Source organism: Nanorana parkeri, unplaced genomic scaffold (assembly GCF_000935625.1).
Source record: "Nanorana parkeri isolate BGI_ZX_2015 unplaced genomic scaffold, ASM93562v1 scaffold720, whole genome shotgun sequence".
In the NCBI taxonomy this organism is placed as follows: domain Eukaryota; kingdom Metazoa; phylum Chordata; class Amphibia; order Anura; family Dicroglossidae; genus Nanorana; species Nanorana parkeri.
Window position 1 is genome coordinate 161,067 of NW_017306988.1, and position 25,663 is coordinate 186,729.

The 25,663-nt window shown below is 42.2% G+C and overlaps 1 protein-coding gene across 1 annotated transcript in view; it reads left to right on the top strand.

The window, feature by feature from the left end:
- Window positions 1–25,663, top strand: part of ATXN10 (ataxin 10) — an 80,121-nt gene that overhangs the window by 7,379 nt on the left and 47,079 nt on the right. The window contains exons 2-5 of the mRNA XM_018564076.1: window positions 2,496–2,681; window positions 5,848–5,930; window positions 20,702–20,798; window positions 23,397–23,565. Coding sequence (XP_018419578.1) covers window positions 2,496–2,681; window positions 5,848–5,930; window positions 20,702–20,798; window positions 23,397–23,565 — 535 coding nt within the window. The remainder of the gene's footprint in view (window positions 1–2,495; window positions 2,682–5,847; window positions 5,931–20,701; window positions 20,799–23,396; window positions 23,566–25,663) is intronic.

A 25,663-nucleotide genomic window follows, 5' to 3' on the forward strand; every position in this document is an offset into this window, starting at 1 on the left:
GTATTAAAAATATATATATATTTTTTTTTTTCTAATGGCAGCAATGCCTTGTCCTTTATGCATTCTACAAAGATTTTCATAACATATATTAAATGATACATTTGTGTAAATAATATAGCTGTTGTATAAAACCTATTTTTGTTTTTATTGTATCCCTGATGAAGGGAAATTTGTTCATAATCCAGAAATATGTTGGCTGTCAAAGATTGATAGATTAATTTTTATTGTGACAAATAAAAATTCATATCTGGACCAATTCGTACACCTTGACGCGCTCATCCTTTTGCTCCATACAAGCTATGTTACTGTCATGACAGCTTTTCCTTTTTGCGGGAGTAAATCCATTCAAGCCCAGGAAGAAAGATCTCCATGGAGGCATGTCCCCAGTGGGGTTTAAACCCAGATCCCCAGTACAGTAAGGCTAGCGCATTAACCACTAAGCAGCATGTTGCCCTATTAAGAAAAATAACAAAATACACGAATGTGGTGCCGGGTCACCAGTTTGGTGGGTCCATGCTGTTTTAGCAGGGAGCTTTTTATAAAACATTCTAAAGCAAACTTTGATCTGTCAGTATTCTTGGCATCACTTGGGAAGCAATTAGCCTTTACTGCCTAGTAGCTTCTGCTTATTTTTATATACTTTTCATTGGGCAAAGTTTCCCTCTCCTGCTTTACTAATTTGAAATAATTGAGTGCTGCGTGCTGGGCAGTGGCAAACCACTAATGCTTTCAACGGAGTGTTTCGGCGCAGAGAGCAACAAAAGTGCTTCCAAAGTGGGGGTTTTTGGGCTCGTGGCTCAGGTGGGGGAAAACAAAAAACGCCATGACCTTACTTTTCCGATTTCTGAATGTACTTGGGAATGTATTTTTACAGCAGCCGTTCTGTAAATAGGAATTAAGCAGTACCATGTGCTTTCTTCATCTCCGTTAGCCATATACAATCTCTGTCTAGATGACCATGTGGTTGTTTTGTAGCTTGACTGCCCAACGTTGCATAGTTTCAGCATTACAGTGTCTGCCGACACAAGGAATGGCTTTTAAAGTGGATCCATCAGCTGATTATATATTAAAAGCAGCATTTGCTTGAGTGGTTATGAAGGGGGCTTTGCAGTGCTGGGGTTCTGTGTTCGGTTGCCTTGAGGGACATTATTTGTATGAACTCCCAATGTTTGCGTGGCTTTCCTCTGGGTGCTGTGGCTACCTCCCAAGGGCTAATAACATACTGGTAGGTGAATCAACATCTGGCCTTAAAGCTGTTCTCCGGGCAGGGGGTTTGGTTCTAATAAGCGAACTATGCATTTCACCGTAAGGTTTGCGTCAAAGTGTATCTCTATGCAAAACCTTTTTTTGTTTTGGATAGAGTGGGGAAGGGTTAGACCCTCTATCTAGTTTTTATAGTTGTATGTCCTCTCTGGGGAGATTCACCACTACACCACTGTCCTGATGACTGTTGTCAACGAGATAAAAAGTGAGGGGAAACACCAAACTTTTTGAGGTGTCCCCATATCAAAATCGATCCGGGAAATGCAAATGTACACCCAAACCTTTTTTTTCTGCAGTTAAATTCCTGCCCGTATATACTTGTTTTTCTGTTTGTGTACCATTGGGGAAATTTTCCATTCACTTCCTGTCCCAGAAATAAGATGGGGAGTTAGAGGAAATCTCCCAAAGAAACAGAAAGTGATGGTAAATCTAATATTTTAAAGTTGCCACAGAACAGGAGGTTGGGGAAATCTTTAAATGCGGACACTTGTTCCAGTGACAACTGTCTTGAGTGGAGATTTTTTTTCCTTGCTTTTAAGAAGAACTTTACCCATATATTTGAAATGATAACAAAGACACCTTTTAGAAATGTTTAGTAATGGCAATCTTCATACAGATGCTTCTAGATCATTTGTATTCTTTACATACCTTATTTTTCTTTTCCTCTCACAGTGGCCATGATAATTAAGGGCAGGTTACTAGATCTCCCTTTACTTCCTGGAACTCTGGCACATGTGAATTAGGACATGTGACCATGCATATCATCTCAGGGGAGGAAAATGCCTTTCCCTGAAATCTCATGAGATTACAGATGAGCTGTCTCAGCAATGCTCTGCTGATGTAACCTTCCCAGGATGCAATGCTTGGGCACATGACATCACTAATGCCCAAAAGGTCCAAGAGGTGGAAAAACAGTAATTCTAAGTAAAATAAAAATATGTTTGTTTAATGGAAAGTAAGATGATTTCATATCAGCATACAGAGCTGCATGCTGGTGTGATTATAGTGAAAGGGGGTAAAGGTCCACTGTAAAGAGTTTGCCTCTAACCTTCTGTTGAGTGTGATGACAGTGCTGGGCCTAAAATAATGTATGTAATGACAGGTTTTATTTTAAAAGTTAATTTGCATGTTGATGAGGGGGAGGGAAGAACCAAGGAAGGTAAAATATAAGCAGATTAAACTTATTTAGCTTTATTTACATCTATGATCGTACACTTTTTATTTCCTTCCAGAGACATAGCTGATGAGAAGACCTTCTCGGTGCTTTTAAAGATTCTCTCCAGAGCATCACATGAAGTCCTAAACAAAGGTGCAGAGTTGGACCCGTCTCTAGAGCATTGGCTTGATCTGTCTGCTGAATGCTTCCGCTGTCTAAGGAACGCCTGTGTGCAATGTGCCCGAAATCAGAATACCATCAGGTAAGAGTGGTTCTTGTATTCAGTGCCGTGATGCTTCATAGCAGCACAAATGATTACTTACTTACCCCACGGCACTACGGCCTATGAAATGTATATCATCCTTCCACTCTACCTTTATCTCTTGTGGTTTAAAAAAAAAAATGATATGTATTTAATAGAAGGAAGTCATTAGCTCTGTGTAAGATGATCAGCTTATACTGGAGAATAATATTTGTTTGTAAGTTTATTTTAATAAAACTCATGCACCAATTACGGTTTTTCGGTATCAAGTACGAGTACCAATATTGTATTCTCGGTACTCGCCGATACCGTTTACAGATACCGGAAGTCCCATTAAGAAAGCCAGGTGGCGTGTAATGACTCGCCGCCCGGCTTCCCGATTAGCAGGGAATCCGTCTCCATGCCCCCTCGTCACCAGGTGATGGGAAAGCATGGAGCCGGCTTTCTGGCCAATCAGAAAGCCAGGGGGTGTGTAATTACACGCTGCTCAGCTTCCTGATTGGCCAGGAAGCCGGCTTTCTGATACCGGAAGCTCAAGTATCGGGCTAGGCATCAGAGCATTTGGGCGAGTATGAGTACTCGCCCAAATACTTGGTATCGGCCCGGTTAGAGAGAGACTAGTACCGGTGCATCCCTGTCAGATTTTATTGCTGTTGTCTGTGTTCCCTTGGGGAAGATTTTCCCTCTCTATTTGTCCTGATGACCTTTTGTCTTAGAGACAGAAGTGATGGGAAATCTAAAATTTTACAGAACAGGAGGTCGAGGGAAATACTGCAATGAGTGCACTTGTTCCCGTGTCAAAGTGGAGATTTTTCCCTGCTTTTAAGAGTTTTCCTCTCACTTCCTGTTGAGTCTACAGAACAGGAAGTGATGGGAATCTCTTCAATGGGATAGAGATGGCAAAAGGGGGCTTTCGTCTAAAGCACAACTTAAGCCTTCCCTTCAGTCTTGCACAGTTGTACAGGCTCGGACGAAATTTGCTCCATGTGTACCCAGCTTTACTCTGGTTTCTCACAGTGCGCATTAACAGTTGCAGCAAGTCAGATCAAGGCTGCTTAATTTCCTGGCTGAAGGATGTTCAGCATCATCTAGCTTTTTCCTCCCAAGCCTTACTGTCCTTGGCCTGCCCCTTTTATTTATTGGATTCCAGTCCTTCCAATAATGGAGGCTCAGCATCACTTGTATGTGTTACCTAGGGTGGTTTGCATGCAAATCTAGCCTGCCTAGGAACACCCTCTCCTCCAGACTGAAACCCGCACATAAAGGCATTTTGATATTTGCATAACTCCTCCCAAGAGCCAGCCCACTGCTTGTATCAGGGCTGAGTACTCTGCTACTTCCAGGTAACTTGTATTGAGCCTGCTTGGTTTTCTTCACACCAACTAGGGGTACACAGCCGTACACTTTCCATTGCAATCCATTTGACGTTTGCTTAAAAAAAAGGATGTAAATACAGTACGAGTTTAACAAAATTTTGAATGTTTTACTTGTGTAAAGTTTTTAATTCGGCTCCAGCGTATATTACAAAAACCTGTTCCTGGCATTTGGCTGCAGAAAAAAACCTCTTGTGTGCAGCGGTCAGATGCATCCTCCAGCTACACCGCTGCAATCTTGGTTGTCAGGTTTGGAATAATGAGCAGAAAGAATGGCATTTGGTCATTTTTTTTTTTTTTTTAAGAGGCAGTGGAAGTGTAGGGTTCCCCACTAGATCACTTTTTTTGCTTGTATATTTTTACAATCTAGTCATCAGTAGAATTCTGAAGATTTAAAGTCATGACTTTTTTTTTTGATTTTATTTATTGCCCAGGGTTGCCCTTTAAGCTGCGTAGCCTTCCGGTTGCTTTACAGGTTAAAGGAAAGTCCTGAGTAAGCACAATCTCTGCTGCCAGGACCTTGGCATAGGGAGCCCTGTGCCAAATACTTGTATGTTCGTGCGGTTTCACTGTGTGGGGCTGAAGTCTCTCCCTTTAATTATGTCCAGAAAGCTTGCATAATGTTACCACAAAGCTGCTGGAGCTGCACAGCAGATGTCACTGCAGAGATTGGAGGTCCTTGTGCTGCGTATATCCAGGAAACGTTCTGCTTCGAGGTGGGGCTGAAGAAGTACACCACCAAACACTGTTTACACGTATAGTGGCCTCATAATGTAGATGTAATGCAGTTTCAGTGACAACCATCCACTGCACGTGGAGAGAAACTAAGGGTCAGTAAACATCAGCTTGAGCAAGCACAAGAGTACTGAGCACAAGAACCCATCCTTTTATTCACCCAGCGGTGATCATTGTGCATCTATTATATTGCAAGAGGGAAGGATTGGCCTGGAAAGGGCCTTCTAGATCAGAAATGACCTAGTGGTGCTCGAAATCAAGAGCATTGCTTGAGTGGGCCTGTTCATACCATCACATTTTTATTTCGAATGGCACCCCAAAGTATTTACAGAATAGACCTGCGTTACTATGCGCTGCAATGTTGCAGTTCGCTTTGGTTAAAAATGTTTGTTTTTTTAAATTTAAATCGCCGCATGATAATATGTCTGGCGTTGCACGCATTAATCCAATGCAAGGAGGAGTGAATGGGCCTAAGTCAGTCAGTTTACATTTAGCCTTCCTGTTAGTGGGGTTCCAGCAATGGCTGACAGCAAGGAACACATGGAAGTACTCAAATATTTCCTCCTCTTTGTGGCTAACTCCTCATCTTGTCTTGGCAGTGGAAGCCTCCATAGTTCACTCAGTATCTGAAGGCAGAAGAGCTTGCACACTCCACAAGGTGCTTTTACTTTGACCACTTTTATCACCTGGATGGTTCTCCATTATGTATCGCTCCACTTTTTTCACACAGTACAGGCACCTTCTGAAGCCTCCGAGCGTTTGTTTAAAAAAAGTGCTCCACAAGGTACATATAATGCATATGATAAGGACACTGATTTTCATTTTCGGGTGGGTGTGTTAAATCACCAACCAGATTTCTATATATCTGTGAGACTCCAGCAGTGAGATCTCTCTGCAATTAATTGTCTGTCTTCTACAAGGTCAAGGTCAGCTATTTTTTTATTTTTTTTTGTGCAGGTGGAATCTCTTTTATACTCTATGGAGATGGTGTCACTAGCATACGCTCTTGATGTTTTATTCAGGTTGTAAAAGCTTTGTCTTTTTTGTGTTTATAACAGAGATGTGGGATTGATCGAAGAGACTTTATCTCTCATCAAAATGTTCAGTTCTTCAAGCAATTGTTCAGAGTCATGTTTAGTGGGTATGTACTTTGATTTGAAATTAATATGGTAGTTTAAAGGATATATGAGAAATATGGCATGAGTGAAATACACTCATCCCAATAGTTAGAGCCGACGTGTGACATTGAAGCTGTCACACGTCAGCTCTATAGATTGAGTACACAAACCTCTGATCGCTCAGTTCCCCCGCTCCCCTCTTAGTTCCTCCAGCTCTGACTGGAGGTATAGACAGTGGAGGGGGTGGGCACAGCTTGCATAGGCAGTTGTCAATCAAGAAGTGGTGTGGATCCTGACAATATTGCTGGGATCCTTCCCGGCTGCAGCATATAGCCCGCTATGTGCAGAGTTTTGGATCACAGGCGGCCATTCGTTAATGTCATATGGGCGTGCAGAGCTGCACGCTGATGTGATTTTTAGTAAAAGGGGCTTTAACTGCGGGAGGTCTCATATGCAGTTCATCTGTGTGTTAATCTGTTTGCCTGGAGTTCAGCTTTAATATACAACATTCCCCTTAATATATGCACATTTATTATTAATTGTTTTTGCGAATCATGCCTTTCGAACCCCCTCATTTCTTCTTGTTTTTTTATGTGATTTTTATTGGATTATTGTTTTCTCGGGCAGATTGAAAATTATGCATTTACATTATGTACATATACACCCCTGATGTGCATAATGTAAAACAGTGACTGTACAGTACTTGTCTGTTATGCAGTTTTCAGAATGCTCTTATTTTCCGTGGAGTGACTTAGTAAATCTCTCCCTGTGGATAGTTAGGTCAGGTGGTGTTCAGTGACCGCGACAACAAGTGATGAAATAACTTTTTTTCCATCTCCTTGTGAACCGCTTATATTGCGGCCTTGTAATTACCAGAGGAAGTTCAGTATGTACCATAGGACGGAGGATGCTGGGATGAGCTGTGTGCAGCCGTAGGCAATACATCTAGATCAGCGGTCTCAGGCAAGTATATATTCCCGTCTTGGTCCTACTGAGGCGAGCAGCAGCATTATCATTAAAGAGGCAGTGATTTATTAACTATAGAAAATTAAAACCAGCTTTTCACTGTTCCCCGGTCCTAATAGCTGTTTTTTGTTACTTAAGTCTGTCGTTCCCATTTCAAATACTGTTTAGTCAGGCCGTGTGTGCAGAACAAAGTCAAATTAAAGGACAGCATCAGGAACAAATCATTATATATATATATCTTATTGGACTAACAAACTATATTAAACACAAGCTTTCGAGAGTGAACCTCTCTTCTTCAGGTCAGAAGCAATACCAGTATTGCTCATATGAGTATTGAGGGCGGGGCACGGTAGGGGTCAGGTGGGGCGACTGGTGGCGAGTAATTACCCCTGAAGCTGAACTCCAGGCAAACCACTAAATACACAGTTAAAACACATATATGGGGTTGTTTTACCTGGCAAAGGATTTCTATTTCTGTCCATCCAGTCCTGAGATCTCTGCCACTCAGCCCTATCTGGCAGGTGACTTGATTTTTGTCAGTTGCAGTTCAGTAACGCATACAGGTCTTGCCCCTCCCCGACCCTGTGATTGAACAGAACACCCCAGCATACTGATGAGCTCATCTCTCTATCACTCTCCTCTCTTCTATCAGTATGCTTCTTGCACAGCTGGCTCTTTGTGCTGCTTCTCCCAGTTCTGCTGTACAGGAACTGTGAGAGGCGGTTAGCAAATCAAATTCAGGTACTTTTACTGCTTGCATTAAGATAACTCCTTTAGTTGTTTATTAATGAAAACAGCTGCATTAATTTGTGCCAAATGAATGACATTGTTACTAGGGTTGCACAGATACCAAGTACAGTACTCGGTACAAGTACAGATACTTTTGAGCTACAAGACTACACTAGAGAAAAATTCAACAATTAGGAGGCGGCTGTCATTTGTAAGGAGCACACGGAGCTCCTGGGATTTGTTACATCTCTGTTTTAATGTACGATTTTGTTTTTATAAATATAAATAAAGTGATGCACAGATACCAGTTTTGCGAGTACGAGTACTGGTACTTGCCGAGTACTTACAAGTACGAGTACTGATACATTTTTGTTTATTGTCATGTGACAGTTTTTTCTAAAACAATACAGAGTAATGATTTCAGGACAGTGGTGGAGCGCCAGAGCCAGGTCCCAGCTGCAACCACTGCAACCCTGGTAGTTCTCATGAAAATTCCAAGTATCTGCACTGGTACTCGAAAAGTATCTGTGCATCCCTAATTGTTACTGTGCAATACAAAAAAAATGTATCTGTTGTACAGAGACTGCAAAACAAAACATTCTGATGGGAGTGGTTAGAACCCTGGTCAGGTTTTTATTGATTTCTTAGTTCCTTTTGGGCAGATTTACAATTATGGCATCTGCCTTTGCTGACTTGTTGTGCACATTCCAGGTCTGTCCTTCTTATCTTGTCTATTAGTATACCTATTATGGAGACACTGACCCAAAGCAAGTATGCAGGTCAGGGGTTACTGATACTTCTTTGACTGTATACCTGTTCCATGTCAGGTAACAGCGTATTCTTAATTCTGCAAGTGGCAGCTCCCACCGATCCATCCCTTGCTGCTGTCAGTCACTCTGAAGGATCAATAGCCAGTTTATCTTTTCACTGTCGAATTTGGTATTTGTATAATTAAAGCACACAAGTTTTCGGGCCCGTGGGTTGCTCTTCAGCTGGTATCTATAGGCCTGCTTTATGCTTCTACTTTTAGTTTTTTTTAGATAATGGTGATAACAGGTTTACTTTTGCCAATAGGGCTGACCGGTTTACTTGAAAGCAGTTATTTCTTAACCTGTGTAACCTCAGGACCCACATTTGTCCTTAAAGGAGAACTATGAGGTGAGTGCTCACAATGAGACTGTCACAGGTCGGCTCAGTAGATCGGAAGTGAGCGAACACATACCGAGTTCGCTCGCCTCTCGATCCTGTCAGGGCTCTCTTCTGTGACAGGGGGAGGGGCTGGATTCCCCTCTCCCCGCTCCGATCTGTCAGCACTGACTGGCGGAACGGACGGGGGAGGGGGCGGCTACAGCTGGCTCTGCTTCTAGATAGGCAGAGCCAGCTGTCAATCACGCAGCTGGGCGGATCCCATCATCTACGTCGGGATCCGCTCCGGCTGCGGCATCTCAGTATACCGCGAGCTGTAGCTCGCGTTATACTGAGCTTAGGGTAACGGGAGGACGCTAGTTTGTGTCCTCCCGTCACCCTAAGGAGAACTAGGGAAAAACACTGACCCCATAGTTCTCCTTTAAGTCGCAACCCACTGGAATGCACAACATTGTATTACCGTGCTTTCCGGTGTGGGCAAGGGTTGTGTTTGGGGTGCCATTGAAATGAATGGAAACGCAATACACCCCCTGCACAGGAACACGCGGTAGGTGCGATTGTGTGCTACAGTTTAATGCGCGTTTTAATGCACTGTACTAGGGACACACACAGACACAGCCTCACACACTAGCAGACATTCTCACACACGCCAAAAAAAAATTATTTATTTTTTCTTTCTTTTTAGGATCCACCCAGTTTTCTTGCTTTATGAGAATCGGAGTGGATCCTCAGCCTGGGATCCAATGTGGGCTTCTGTGATGTTACACAGCTTCATTTATATGTACATGTACATGTGCTTGTACAGCTCCCTTGCACGCCCCGTAGAGGTGATGGGAGCCAGAATGTGACGTCGGTCCTGAACACCTCTGCAGGGCACATGAGGAAGCTGTAAGCAATGCTCATGGATGGAGCTCCCTTGCGGCTATACCTCCAACCCACCCCACCTTAAGCTGACTCTCGGCGCCGGGCAGCATATTTTGAATGGCTACTCGGCGTGAGAACTGAGAGTGCTGCACTAGTGGGAGGCTGAGGAGTCTCTCACCTAGCGCTGTGGAAGGCATGCAGCAACCCACTAAACACGGAGTTACGACCCACCAATTGCGAAGCACGGCTTTAAAGCAACCTTGTTACTATATAAAAATTTCTCAGAAAAGGCATACATGTAAAAGGTTCATGTAAACACTTCTCTTTCCTGCCATGTAAGGTGCTGGATTCCGGTCCTGATAAATAAACCACTGACGTTCACTGGGAAACCCACACTTCAATCTGCTGGTTCTTCCCCCCCCAGTTATCACATCACAGGATACAGCAGTGATGTCACAGTCAGCAGGAAGGCACAGGAGGATGACACCTGAGTTTCCCAGCAGACCTTGGGCGATCTTTTGTCAGGATTGAAGAGCAATACAGCAGGTAAAGGTGAGTATTTACATCTTACACAGGTATGCCTTGTCCTGGACATTTTTATATAGCGATAAGGTCACTTTTAAAAGAGAAGTAAAACCAAACCAGGAGTAGGTTTACTGATGCATTTCTGTGAGCCAATGTCAGCAGATAGCTGGCTAATGCACAGAGTCGTGCTACATCCTGCAAGGATCCTGACATAATTGTTAAGATCCACCTCGCTGCCTGATTGACAGCTGGCTCTGCCTCTCTAGAGCCAGCTGTGTCCGCTCCCTCCCCTGTCTCTGTCCCTCCAGTGAGACCCTGCATGGATAAGTAACTACCACTAAACAGGCTACCCCCTCTTCAAACTATCATGAATGCTGCTGCCAGATTCATCCACCTTACCAACCATTCAGTGTCTGCCGCCCCTCACTGCCAATCTCTCCACTGGCTCCCAATTGCTCAACGAATAAAATTCAGAATACTAACTACATGCAAAGCCATCTACAACTCGGCCCCTAGCTACATCACCAACCTCATCTCAGAATTTCACCCAAACCGTCCTCTCTGCTCCTCTCAAGACCTCCTGCTCTTCAGCTCTCGTCACCTCCAAGACTCCACCAGAGCCTCTCCCATATTCTGGAACTCCTCACCCCAATCTGTTCGCTCTCCTACTCTGACCACCTAGGCGTTTCTTGAAAACTCTCTTCAGGGAAGCCTATCCCACCTCAACATATTAACTGTCCTTTTACTTCTTCCATCAGCTCATCCCTCACAATGATTCCCTTTTGTATTCCTTACCCCTCCTACTAGATTGTAAGCTCTCATGGGCAGAGCCCTCCTAACCCTATTGTACTGAAATTGTATTGTAACTGCACTGTCTCCCTCCATTTTGTAAATGCTGCACAAACTGTTGGTGATATAAAAATCCTGTATAATGATAATAATCTGCAGCGAGGAGACTTGTGACCTGTGCGATTGGCAGTTACATGATCGATCGATTTTTTTTGTTTTTGTTTTTCTTTCCCCTGAATAGTGATAAAGGATATACAAGCATGGCCAAAAATATTGGCACCCCTGCATTTCTGTCATTTAATGCACCACTTGACGCAGAGAATTGTTGCTATTACAAATGTTTAGGCATTCTCATGTTTATTTCTTTTGTTTGTATTGTTATGACACAAAAAAGTAGAGAAAAAAAGCCAAATCTGACACATTCCACGCAAAACTCCAAAAATGGACTGGACCAAATTATTGGCACCCTCAACTAATATTTGGTAGCAAAGCCCTTGGATAAAATAACCGGAGAGAAAGGAGGATTGACCTGTCTTTATTAGAGGATTCTGCACAGGGGAAAAGTGCAGGAGTTTTTTTATTCTGAATTATTGCACAGATCTGGATGAAATATACAAAGGACAAGATTTATTTATCTGTATCCAGACCATAATTGTTTAGCTCGGATTTCAGCTTTAAAGGCATATATGTTTGTAGTTGACTTTTTTTTTAAAGAAATGTGTAAGCCCAACCTAATAGCCAAGAGTGCAAGAAAGTTGTGACCTTCAAGACTGATCCAAAGTGAAACGTATCTGCTGTGAACTGATGACTTTGCGGGATTTCAGCTCCATTCAAACTAGCTGTACTCCTGGTGAACTTACCATAGTTGATGTAAACTGGCGCAACTTCTAAAGGCTTAAGCCCCACACTCAGCAACTTTTAAAGGCCTCATCCACGTGTTCCAGTTTAACGGTCTATAGTGGACAAGCTCCCCGGACTAATTTATCGCAGGCCTCCACTTCGCCTTACCAATTTGCCAAGAACAGGCTTCAAGTCGAATTTCAGTCCTTCAATTCCATTTCCATATCGGAATGAATCCACAACTGATTTCATGTCCATTTCTCCTTTTCTTTTATGCAATACATTTTTATTCCTTCATATTTTTTTTCTTTTTTTTTTTAAAGAATTGCTGTACAAGGAGCCAGGTCAGCTCCGCTGTCTCAGAAGACAAGGCTATAATTACTCTGTCAAAGCACTATTTATATTATTTTTTTTAGGGGGTGAAATTATGGGAGTGTGACAAATATATTATACTCATCAAAATTTAATATAAGTTTAACCAACTGTTTTACTGTTGTTTATTATTTTGAGTTATTGGTGTTGTTTTTGGCTTTTCATAGTGACTTGGATATTTTACCTTTTCTAGTAGCTCTGAAAATAAAGAAAAAAGGGTTATTTTCCCCTTCTGTGTATGAAGCTGTGCTCCATTTAAGTGCAAAAATGTATTAAATTGTTTTGGAGGATCAAGCCGGTATGGCTGTAAATGTCATCCTGGGATATGTCTTCCACCCCTGGCCACCCTTTTTATGAAGGTCACACATGGCCACTGTTCTCCCTTTTGGTCATGGGGACCATTGTCACCTGACAGAAAGTTATGGATGATTCAAAGTTTATGTGGCTGTCACCACAACAGCAGTAGAAGGTACAGTATATTCTCATATGTGGGATACCTGATCCAGTGTCAAATGAAAAGAAAAAAAATCCATGTTTCAGTTAGCCGGCTCCAGCATTTCTTTCAATGTTTCTTTCAGTCAATGTTGACCCAAAAGGCTACACTGTGACGAGTGCATCGGCAAGTACTAAAGAAATGTTACCATATTCAATAGCTTTGTCTGTTTCTCTGGAAGGGATATATTCTACAAGACTGTCTATCTTATGACAATATCAAGATCGTTTAACTCATGATTGCACATGAAGCCAGTGAGACCCGATCATAGAACTAATGGAAGGTGAATATACAGTAATATACACGGGCCATTCGAGACTGTCTTATTGTGTCTGTCGAATTCTCAGATGGAGGAAACTATTTGAAAAAGGGAGTGGAACAATTGGATCACTATTTTGACATCGGCAGTTGTATGCTAACCACACAATTTCCTTTGCTATTGCATTCAGCGGTAACAAACAAGCTATGTCTGATTGTGTCCATAGTACCTTCCGATGGAGGAAACTAATTGAATAAGGGAGTGGAACAATTGAACCACGATTATGAAATCGGCAGTTGTATGTTAACCACACAATCTCCCTTGCTATTGCATTCAGTTGTAACGAACAAGCTTATCACCCTATTGTCATGAACTTCTTTTCCATCACTGACCATCAAACTGTGTCTCATTTTTTATGTGAAAAGGCCATGAATTAAAACCAGCCTCGCAGGTGCTATGATATATCGGAAATAGTACCCTTAGTATGGGTGTGAACACATGCAATGGCAATAAATTCACATAAAACTTAAATTTTCTTTTGGATAGAAGGAATTTGGTGGAATTATTCATGCATTAGCAAATTTTACCAACAATATTAACAACGAACAATTAACTTTTTTGCTATTGTATATACATGCACACATACAGCAATTCTCCTCGATGGATGATTGAGGGCCCGTCAGTGTATGGCTGTATGTGATTGGATATGACCACGTTGTCAATCTTTTTAAGGTGAATTAGGATATTGTGCAATTTATTGGATCAAGTATGTAAATGAATAAAGTTAATGGGATACATTTACAGATGACCAGTCTTTTGTAACATCTTTTGGCTTGTGTAGCACTGCTGTGCACACAGGCTGTTTTTGCTCCTCTTCTTTTTGGATATGCTAAATTTGGTTACAGACTGGAATCTACTTATAAAATGATGAGAGGAAAGACCACATCAGTATAGTCAAATTATTTTACATCACGGGGCTAATACACTAATTTTCTGAATGTCTTATGGAGCCACCCTTGTGTGTGCTAGTAAGTTGTGTGTGTGTCTCCACAAACACACAGAAAAGCAGGCCACCTCCTCCCTGCTCCTCTCTCCCTCTCTCCCTCCCTCCCTCCCTCCCTCTTCCCTTCTCCAAGCTAGAAGATGGACAGCTGCTGGAGACTACTCTGTCCCTTGTGATCTTGTACTGGACAGGAAGTTTAGGGAATCCAAGCTGAGAGAGTTGTTGCTATTTGGAAACATGATGACTGTACGTGCTTGGGTAAAAATGTAAAGAAATACTTTCCTAGGCAATGTATATTTGTTCTGAATTGATTATTGAAAAACAGATTGAGTGTTTTATACCTCTTTACCTTTGGTTAAACTTTAAAAATACAGGATGGCATTTGTAATGAAAACCCTGTATAGGTTCCTATCCTATATGCCAGCAAAACGAATCTGAGAAAAGTTCCTTCTAAAAAATATTGTGGATGAGCATTAATTACTTTTAAGTCACACCGGATATACGTTAAGAATTTTAGTTTGTATAAAAAGCATTTATATCCCCCAAAACAATAACTTTAGTGCAGTTTACCAGTCCCCTCCTCTCATCTACATAACCTAGTACATTTGTAGTCTTCACACACTTTCTAATAACCTTGTTTGAGGTAACATGGCAGAGTGCACAACACAGCACTGGATTTCTGGTGGAATCAACAGACTATTTGCCCTTACCAGACAGATATAACAAAAGTTCTCTGTGGTAGATTTAACAGAGCAAATGAGAACAAAGAAGAAAGGCTCGTTGTTAGGCTTTACATATACTATAGGAAACCCTTATCATCAATCTAAAACACAGAAAGGGGATTTATCAAAATCTGGAGCAGTTTCCCAGGGCAGCTTCTCTCTTCAGTTTGTTCAATTAAGATTTGAAAATGAAAGAGAGAAGCTGATTGGTTGCCATGCACAGCTGCTCCAGATTTTGTCTGCTCCAGTTTTGGTAAATTCCCCCCAGAATATTTACTAATAATCATTGCATACTCACCTCTGCTATCTCTCTGCTTATAAGTCCGACCCCTCAAGATTCCTGAGGGGGACTGCGTTGTTTGCCTCCTTGTGACAGGGAAAGTAAGCATGCCACTTATTCTGCTTCATCAGTCACCAGCTCAAGGCATCAAACACAGAGCTATCATATTTGAGCACCCTGTCTATATGATTGGATTCAAAAGTTAAGGCTGTATGTCATCATTATGGTAGGGGTCCAAGTGGCACCAGAGAAAAGAACATTTGACTGTTCAAGTACAGTTGCATTTTACATGGAAAAACTACCACCAGAATTTCATCCTAGGGTCAAGTTAAAAAAAAAAAAAGGATTTCGGCAAGTATCATGGCTTTGCTCTGGTTCCGGGGGAATGTAGGCAAGTATAATGCACATAATTACTTTTCCTGTCCCCCTCCCTCCATCTGCAGTTCTTTACACCTGGAGGAGTTCTTTAAGAAAAAAGATTCAGATGTCGCTGACGTGAAAAAGGTGCTGAGCAAGAAATCCCGCAAACCCACTCACATTGGGATTTAATAGTCGAGTTTAGGAAAAGATTCCGTTAGTCTGTGGAGTGGAAATTTTATGATTTCCAGCTCAGGATGGTCAGACTGCACACAGAGTGATTGTGCATCCCTCTGGCTTTTATATAATGTATATCTGGGGAATAAAGATAGATTTGAGTGAGCAGAGAAATTGTATTATTATTATATTATTATACAGCATTTATATAGCGCCAACAGTTTGCGGAGCGCTTTACAATATAAGTAGGACATTGAAGTTACAATACAAATCAAGACAAGATGCTAAGGAGGGCCCTAGCCGTGAGAGCTTACAATCTAAAACTGTACACACATCACAAACTGCTAAATACACAGAATATATATGAACTTTTTTACCTGATAAATGAAGTCTATTTAGCTACTTCTGTGAAAGCATACCTAGGTGAATAGCCATGGCGTCACTACACCTCATATAACGAGAGAACTTCTAGTAGAGAAAAATACTAAGTGTTCTCTGAATGGCCTCTGTTATAAGTGAGCAACGCTGTGTTTTGACAGGACGGGGAGGTCACTCACCATAGCGGCTGTAACAGGGACCCAGAAGACGGTGTAGTACACTGTAGTGGCTGTGGCTACTTTCGTGTATTACAGTGAAGTAGCCATGGCCTTGCTAGGAATTATTTTTATACATATACATGTATAACTATAGCGTCAAATTGCGATGGCGAGACAACTGGGTCAGAGCAAATTAGAGCTTTTGTGGGATGTTCCTGGTCTGCAGAGGTCAGGGTCTACCTTACGTGTTCCAAGGAAGGAAATCCAATGAACTGGTGACAGGGTCATGGGTGGCCACGGCTCATTGATGTACTTTGAAGAAGAGCTGCTGGGAAACCTTGGGTCCTGCCATTCATGGTGATGTTACTTTGACATGTACCACCTACCTAAACATTGTTGCTAGCCATGCACACCTCTTCATGGAAATGGTATTCCCTGATGGCATTGGCCTTTCAGCAGGATAACGCGTCCTGCCATACTGCAAAAATGGTTTCAGGAAAACAACGATTTTGACTTTGACTTGGCCTCCAAATTCTCCAGACCTTACTACAATCAAACATCTGTGGGATGTGCTGGAAAAACAAGTTCGATCCATGGAGACCCCACCTTTTAATCTTAGGGGACTTAAAGGATCTGCTACTGACGGCTTGGTCCCAGATATCACAGCATACCTTCAGAGCTGTAGTGGAGTCCATGCCTCGATGGGTCAGGGCTGTTTTGGCAGCAGAAGGGGGACCTGCTCAAAATGTGATGGGTGGTCATAATGTTATGGCTGATTGCTATCTATCCTATCTATCTATCTATCTATCTATCTATCTATCTATCTATCTATCTATCTATCTATCTATCTATCTAATTGGACAGGGAAGGAGCAGCAGCACACTTAAAATCCGTCCATCCTCCGCTCCTGTGAACAAGTTCATGATCTTAGGCTGACCGCATTCTGCAAAGAAATAGAACCCCTACCAGACTTCTGCCCATTTCTCTCCTAGCTTGAGCGTTTCCGTGCAAAGAAGTGCAGAAAGCTATTATAATGGAGGATTCACTATTATTATTTTTTAAATTGCCTTAAGTTCAGCTTTTAATGCAGCTTTTTTTTTATGTGTGACTGAAGCGCACACCATTATTTTTATTCAGCATATTTTCCTCTTTGTTCTGTTCATGGATTCGTTTTTGAGTTTGTGTCCAGAGAGTTCACTGAGAAGTGATGTATCAGTAATTCTTCCAGCACGTGGGTGGAAAACCACACATTGATGTGAAATCTCTAACATGCTGTCAAGGTATGGAAACCTCTCCATCTATTTATACATGTTGTAAAATTGAGGATTAGCCCAGCTACGGCTGTAATTTTCCTTTATGAGGCGTGATGGACAGCACAGTGGCTTCCTGTAAGTGGCGGTGTGGGTGGGATTAGTACAATTGATGGGTTCGCCATGTGGAAATCCTTCCTGACTCCCCCAGAGTTCCACAATGTGGGTCAGTCATACATCAATCTCAGGATTTTCCAAGTGGGTGGCAGCAATGCTGATATCTAGTGTTTTTTCTTGGTCAATTGACTGTATGCTTATATATTCACTGCAGAAAAACACATTTAAGCGACAGAGGAGAAAAAATGGGCTATCAAAAAACCCTTAAATTCTTGAAGTTTCAACTCTTAGTGCCCTTTCACACCATTACGTTGTGGTATTGTGCAGCAATGAAACTTAAATGCTTTGGTGCGCGACATTGCCATTTCCAACACACCTCTGTTGCCACATATGACAAGACACTACAACTCACTAATGCTACAGGTAGGATTTTAGGTCCATTGTTGTGCACCATTTGAATGGGTTGCTTTATCGCAAAGCTCTTTAATGCAACAGACCTGACTGGTCTTACATAGTGCTGAGCACAGCCCCATCATGACAGTGCACATGTCTGTTTGCAGTGTTGACATTAGGTTGTAAGCTCCTTCAGGGGCAGGTACTGCTGTAACTGCCCTGTTTACCCTGGATCAAAATGGAAGAATGTAGGAAAGCTACAAAAACTCAGCAGTGTCCATCCAAAATTGAAATGCTAAATTGATGCAGACATTTTTGTTGTTTATCCATGAAAGATCTAGTTTTTTTTTAAGCTACGTTGAAAGTTTGGAGTTTAAGGGATACCCATCACTGGCTAACTTTGGTTATTAAAGAAACAATGTTAGGTTCCTTTGAAATAATTTTTTGTTAATTCTAAACAAAATACTGCAGCCATTTAAAAAAAAAAAAAAGCCCCATCCTGGACAAAATATGAACTTTTGAATATGATATTGTGGCAGCAGGCAGATGTGGATGTCGGTGTTCAATTGTATTAAGGAAGTTATTCCTCTAGGGGGAAGTGCTGAGAGGGCTGGAGGCTTGGAGATAACAAGCCCAGCTGAAGCTAACTGGCTTGTTAGGGCCTCTACAAGAAGTCCCAGCCTCCTAAGAGAAGGACCCCACCCTAGAACCAGACTGTGTGTCTGGTGGACTGGGGAGCAGACCGCCTGTGTGGCAAACAAGCAGCCTGTGAGGCAGTCCTCCTGTGTGGCAGGAGGACAAAGGACAAGCCTGTGTGGCCAGACGTTCTTTGGTAAAGGACCTACCTGAAGTTGGTGAGACGGAAAAATGTTTTTTTAAAGAAAATGATACTTTGTGTCTGGAAACCCCTGCGAGGGAACACCTGTGTGGACGTTTCTTTCAATTTGAATTAATAAAAGTGGGCAAAGAAGCCTAAAAGTGGGCAAAGCGAGTGGTGGTGTCCTTAATGTGCTACCGTTTGGAGCGAATCCTCACAATATATTAATATAATATTGAATGTGGGCTTTAAAGAAAACTCATGCTAGGAGCAATACATAGTTTGTCATCGATAACCACCTTTAGTGGCTTCAATACTTTCTGAGCCACTGACCTAGAACACACATGTGAATTATAAGTTCAGACTTTGCTCCAGCTTTTCTTGGATCAGTGACGGAAGTGCTGAAGCCATTGGATCAGCCTTGCAGCCATACAGCTAGAATTTTTTGAAAGGTCATCACAATCCCGCATGGATTCCCTCCCCTCTCCGCTTCGATCCTTCATCGCTGACTGGAGGAACGAACAGGGGAGGGGGCGGACACAGCTGGCTCTGTCTCTCGATAGGCAGAGACAGCTGGTACTCATGCTGCTTTTTTCTCTGAGGTTGCGATTGGCAGATGCCTCGTTCCAGAGCCAGGAATAAAACACATCCCAACCTTTGTGTTACAGCAAACTGCATTTCAAGTCGCATGCATCATTGCTGGTGTGAAATTCAATCGTTTTGGGGCAGTTTTGGGTCCTGTTATTTTAATTTCAAATACAAGAAAATAAAAACTGTGTGTGGTAGAAGCACCTAATTTTATCCCACTGGTAAACCATGACCAAAATTATAGGATGGCAGCAGAAAAAGAATATGTATTTAATGGACAATAATCCCATTAAACAAAGATTATACGCTGAAATGTAATTACAACGAAACAAAACAAAGTACTGGACCTCAGGTCTCCGAATGCTTCAGACTGCTTGAAGTATTTGTCTTCCACAAGACTAGTGCTGCAGAAACATATTTGCCATGTAATTCATTAGTACCTTGCCTCTAGGTAGGTTGTGGCAGTAGTCAAACTACAAGTCCTGGTATACCCTGCTATGCTAGGAAGCTTGACCACATGGTTCCTTTGTGACTTTGCATAAAAAATGTATCTTGATTAGTGCTGATCTAAGGTTTTGGGTCTGAACTCCCAGTCAAAAATTACACTTTGGTGACCGTTCAACCCCCCCCTCCCCCCTCAAATATTAAAGCAGAACTATGAGGTGAGTGATTTTTCACTCAACCTCATAGTTCGAGCCGACGTGTGACAATGAAACTGTCACGCGTCGGCTCTATAGATCGGGAAGTGAGCGAACGCATACTGTCGTTCACTCCCAGATATCTCCCTGCAGAGAGCGGTGACTGTCATTCACCGCCGCTCCCCGCATGGATTCCCTCCCCGCTTCGATCCTTCATCGCTGACTGGAGGAACGAACAGGGGAGGGGGCGGACACAGCTAGCTCTGTCTCTAGATAGGCAGAGACAGCTGGTACTCACGCTGCTGGGTGCATCTCGCCAGCTGTACCTCGCTATATACTGAGCTTTGGGTCATGGGAGGATGCTAGTATATGTTCTCCCGTGACCCTTAAGAGAACTATGGGATAAAAAAGCTACCCCATAGTTCTCCTTTAAAGCTAAACTTCGCGATAAGCAAATATTGTCTAAATAGCAATAACAATGTGTATTCCTACTTCAATCCTGGTGTTCTTTATGTATATTTAAAGACGTGCAGTAATTCGGTGTGAAACTTTTGCCTCTGTGCACAAGCTTTCTGTAATAAAGACCGATCAGTGCTGCTCTCTTCTTGTGCAGGCTGACTGGTCTTGTATCTGCACCCTCCTGTATAAAATTACAGTGGCTACAGATTGAAATGGAAAGGTAATTTTAATAACGTTAAAATACAAAATGGCTTGTTTAAACAAAAAAATAGTTTTTAATGTATTAAAATTTTTAAATTTAGACCCAAATCTATTATGGTCCAAGCTTTGGAGGCCTACGGATGTTATCCTGGGTTTCATGTCTGAAATTTTCCCTAAGCCTCTTGAAAACTGGTTCTTGGTGTGGGCACGTAACTGCATCAGACTTTTTATTCCCTTGTTTTAATTAAATAATTTGTCCTGTTGCCTTTTTAGCATTCCGCTGCGGCCTTCAATTCCTTGGCAATGTCGCAGGAGGGAACCAGGGTTCCCAGAATAGAATCTGGAACCACGCTTTTCCACAGCTCTTCCTGTAAGTCTGAACAAGCCCGTTTTCCATCTACTACACTAAATCCCTGTCTTATAATTAGCAATTTTGTGGCGGATGCAACTTGTAATCCAAGTGTTCCTCTACTGATAAGATTTATTTGCTTTCTATGTTTGGAGGTGAGCCATAGAACAAGAACAAGTGATCTTGATAATAAGTATTATCTGTATCCTGCTGTGGTTCAATATGGATAGACAAAACGGTAGGCGTATAATGTGAATAGCTTGTGTTCAGTGTGATAGCTATGTATTTCATGAACAAACTTTTCTGTACCTGCCATGGTTCTTGTTTATGCCAATTCATGGGAATGTCTTGAAGAGGAACTTCATGTGACCTAGCTAAAATAAAATTTCAAATCCCTAATAATTGTCCCTGCGTGAAAATAATAATGATAATCAGAGGCGTAACTAGTGACCTCAGGGCCCCGGTGCAAGAATCCATGAAGGCCTCCCTGAGAGGAAAAAAATTAGATGCATTGTTTAAAAACAAAATTTTTTAGACAAAAAAAACACAAAACAATCTTCACTTCCATGTACCCAGCTGCCCCCAATCTCCCCATTCACGTCCCCAGCTTTCAGCTCCCTGACCCCACACTCTCCTCTCGCATGTCCCCTTCATATTCTCAGCTCTCTATCTTCCCCTTCATGTCCACAGCAGGCTTCTCATACCAAGGGAGTTGGAGCTTTCAATAGCACACAGGCAGCTCTATGGTCGGCAGCCGTTCTGTGTGATGAGGGGGCGGGAATAGCCCCGCTTTCCACTAATTGGCTGCTGCGCCGGCTCGATCATATTCACGCTGTGCACGGCCCGAACAAGGTGAGGAGTGCAGTGTGAAGCACAAAGGGTCCTGATATTAGCGGTTACCGGGATATTAAATATCCTGGTAATCAGCGGTTACTAGGGGCCCCGTCCTCCTGTCCAGGGCCCCCTCTAAGTGGCGGAACTCCAGGGCCCGGTCGCAGCTGCGACCCTGGTAATTCCACCACTGATGATAATAAAACATGCTTACTAGTCCAAAGAGTCTAGCGTTGTCTCCCTTACAGCCAAAGCTCTCCTTGCACCACTCTGCTGCTTCACCGCCATCTTGAAATGAGATCCCATGCCTGTGCAGGTCCCAGAGACTACGAATTGTCTACTGTTTGACATCACAGAAGGTATTGGGTGGTTGGTTGGTCCTATGTGATCCCTGCCTGGGCAAGGATTTGGAAGGTGGCACTTGTATGTAAAAAACAAAACTTTTTTCTTTTGGGTACGGAAGGATTACATTTTTTTTTTTTATTAAGCTGTCTATTTATTTATGGAGATTTCCATTCACTCCAAAGTAAGGGAATATCCCTTCTTATCAGAACAGGTTTCCCAATTGCACAGTTTCCTCTCACTGTCTATTCCAATAACAACTCAGATATGTTAGATTTCACTTAACCGGGACCAATAGAGAGGGTAGGTTTTTATTAGTGGAAACACTAATAAAAAACAGCACTTTAAAGGGGACCTGTTTCCAGATGTTAACATGCATGTTGAAATGCATGTTGAAATGGAAAGCTGAAGAGTAATAGAAGAGCTAAAATGCTAGACCTTCCTTAAGAAAATACTCTTCCCGGGTATCCTGGCTGGTAATGGCAACAGGTCTGTAAGCCTAGACACTTAAAGAATCTCTGTAAAGGCAGAAGATCAGCCAATCTAAACTATGATCCTTTCATTTCAGCAGTGATCACATAACAGAGTGCTTTGGTCATACGTGGCCAGCAGTAATGCAATCTCGAAGCAGTGTTTTGTTTTTTTCCAAGGTTGGTGTTTCACCCCTACTGTTCTACTCTTTATCGATTCCAGCAAGACTGGCATCCTACCTATATAGTAAAGTAGACCTGGTACAAATGTGGTCATAATAGCTAGCCATCTACAGTCTCTAAACTAACATTTTATTTTAGAACTAGGTGCACAATTCTAGTTCTAGCACCACATTGTCTACATTAGCAATGAGGAACCAATCATTGTGGCTCCCAACCATGGGGTCACAAGCCTGCTTGCTTCATCTGTCACCGTGCCTCAAACAGAGGATTACACTGAACCTTTTGTAAAAGGGGGTGCATGAAACTTAGATGGCCAAACCAAAATTTGGAATGTCAGTATGCTCTATATGCTGTACGGGGGCAACACACTCCGTGTAAATGAGGCCTTACTCTATGACTAATATGTTGGTTAGACATTGAGGTTTATAATTTAGGGTCATGCAAAGGTGCAACCTCCTAGTTCTCCACTGAAACCTTAATCAGCATGGGCATGGCGAAGGGCTTCCTGTATGAGAATTTAATTTAATGTATTGCTGTAATGGCTACCTTTTAGTGTAAACCACTGTTAATACAAAGAGAATTGCAATTATTGACTTTTGCCTCTCATCTCCACTTGTGCAACTAGGATGCAAGGAGAACATGCGTCTTCACACCATTCTGGTTTTTAAAATTCTTTCACATATGTTTGGGTGTTACTGACACAGGGATCAAATATTTATGTAGGGCATAGTGGGATTGATCTGTAATGTGATTTTTATTTTTATTAACAGCTACTCTTTGCTTTTTGTTACAGAAGCTGCCTGTCACATGAAGATGAGAAAGTTGCCACTTATGGTTCCATGGTGCTTTTTACTTGTATGGGGGAAGATAAAATGGCTGACTTCATGGTTCCTGCGAATCTCAGGGTTGCCGTTAGTGTTATCACAGCCTCCAGCAAGAGGCCATATGTTGATTGGTTGTATGTGTTTCTTATGAACAATTTCCTTTCTTTACTTTTCATCCCTTTTTACTTGAACTCCTCCATTTTTTGTAACCTTTTTGTCCTACACTACATGGCCAAAAGTATTTGCACTCATCTCCAAGTTATTAAGTCCCTGTGTTTTCAGTGAAGGCTACTGTTAATGATACAGCATACAAAGATATTTTAGACAATTGTCGATCTCCAATCTTGTGGAAACAGTTTGGGGTAAAGCCCTTTTCTGTTCCAGCATGACTGCCCCTGTGTACAAAACCAGTTCCCTAAAGACATGGTTTGATGAGTTTGGTGTGAAGGAACTTTAATGGGCTGCACAGAGCCCTGGCCTCAATCCATAGGTTCTTCCTTCCACCCACCTCCACGTCACTGCAGGACACCGTAATCTGCACACTGGGGGACCAGGAGATTGATGCTTCCACAAGTGAACAGACTTTAGTGGACGATTTCTCTTCAATTGAGATCCTTTCAGCGGCGCAGGTGGCGGGAGAAGCATTTTACTTTCTACTTCTTTTGCAGAGACTTTTGGGCAATTTCATCTACAGGACAGGGTCACTTTAAAGTAAACCCATCAGTTTATTGAAAGTATGTAATTTGAATATTGTGGCCATTAACATTCCAGCTCAGGAATAATAGCTGCAAATAATATAATGCATATAAAGAAAATCTGTTTTGATAAAGCAGCTGTATGGCCTAGATGCAAATCCCGCTGTTGTTTCCCCCAATACTGCTTCGTGTTTTGTTTGGGTAGCCTACTTCAAAAGAATGTGGCCCTAATCCCCATTAGTCCAGAGACCTCCAGTTGGTCCTATGAAATACCTCTACCGAGATAAAAAGGGAACAAGGAATTGCGTGCAAGCGGAGGTTTTCTCTGAATGAATGGCTCGCAGAACAGAAAATCCTCCCACTTCAAACACAAAAAGAAAAGAGGGAGAGAAAGTTCTTGTTACATTACTGTTATAATCACAGTCATGGCCGGACATCCAGATCCCACATCATTTTCGTGGGAGCCAGAAGATGCCGGTCAGTTCTGCGCACTTGGCAAGCACGCCACACAGATGTACAACCCCACTAACGCCTCTTAGCCATTTTTGAAGTTAAGGTGTGGACAATGGTGGTATTGTACCAAACTGGATGCCAGCCTAGAAATCAAGTACTCACATGCTCCGTGTAAGTGGAGACAATGAGTCCTCTTAATCATTCCTCTTCTCTTTGGTCTTCACCAGGCATCTCTTTAGCCCTTGCTTCTATCTGTATGGAATGTGAATCACATTGATGTAGCAGCTTAGTGGAAGTCGAGGCATATTTTTCATTTGTAGCAGTCTTTCTCCCTAATTAATGTGCCTTATTTTTTAAGTTATTGTGCGGAAGTCAGTATTCTTGCAATATCAGGTCCGAAATCTCACTTTGATCTGGGTAAAGTTACTTTGGGCTGTAATAGTGGCATGCATTAAAATGTTGGTGCATTTGCGACTTCAGAAATCAGTATGTGTGTTTTGTAGGTGGAACCCTCCACTGACATGAGCCTCTTTTTCAAAAGACAATTTTACAGTACCTCCTCCAATTAATTTTATTAAGTAATGGGTTGGCATGAACTCAGACCTTCCCTTCTAAACCATGTCTTTACTCTGGGGTCTAGATTTCTGCTTTAACCTCCCTGGCGGTATTCCCGAGTCTGGCTCGGGGTTAATATTCAGTACCAAGAGCGGTAACCCCGAGCCACACTCGGGGTTGCCCAAAAGTGTCACTTACCTTGTCACTGCGAGCCTGCGGTGCCCTCAGTTTCGTTTTCGGGCGTCACAGCGGGGGGGGTTGGGGTGTGGAGCCGGCAGGAAATTCACAACTGCAAACATGACATTTACACAGAATACACACAATACAATGTAATCTGCTATAATTACATATATTTATTATTTATTTCACTTCAATGTTGTCCCTAGAGCTTTGTCTAGTGCCCTGCCTGCACTTTTACTGTACTCTATTGACTGTGGCACGGATCAGGCAGCGCCTGCAGAATTCCCATTTACTGGACAATTTTTTTAATTATTATTTTATAATTTATTATATTATAATTTCTTATAATTATT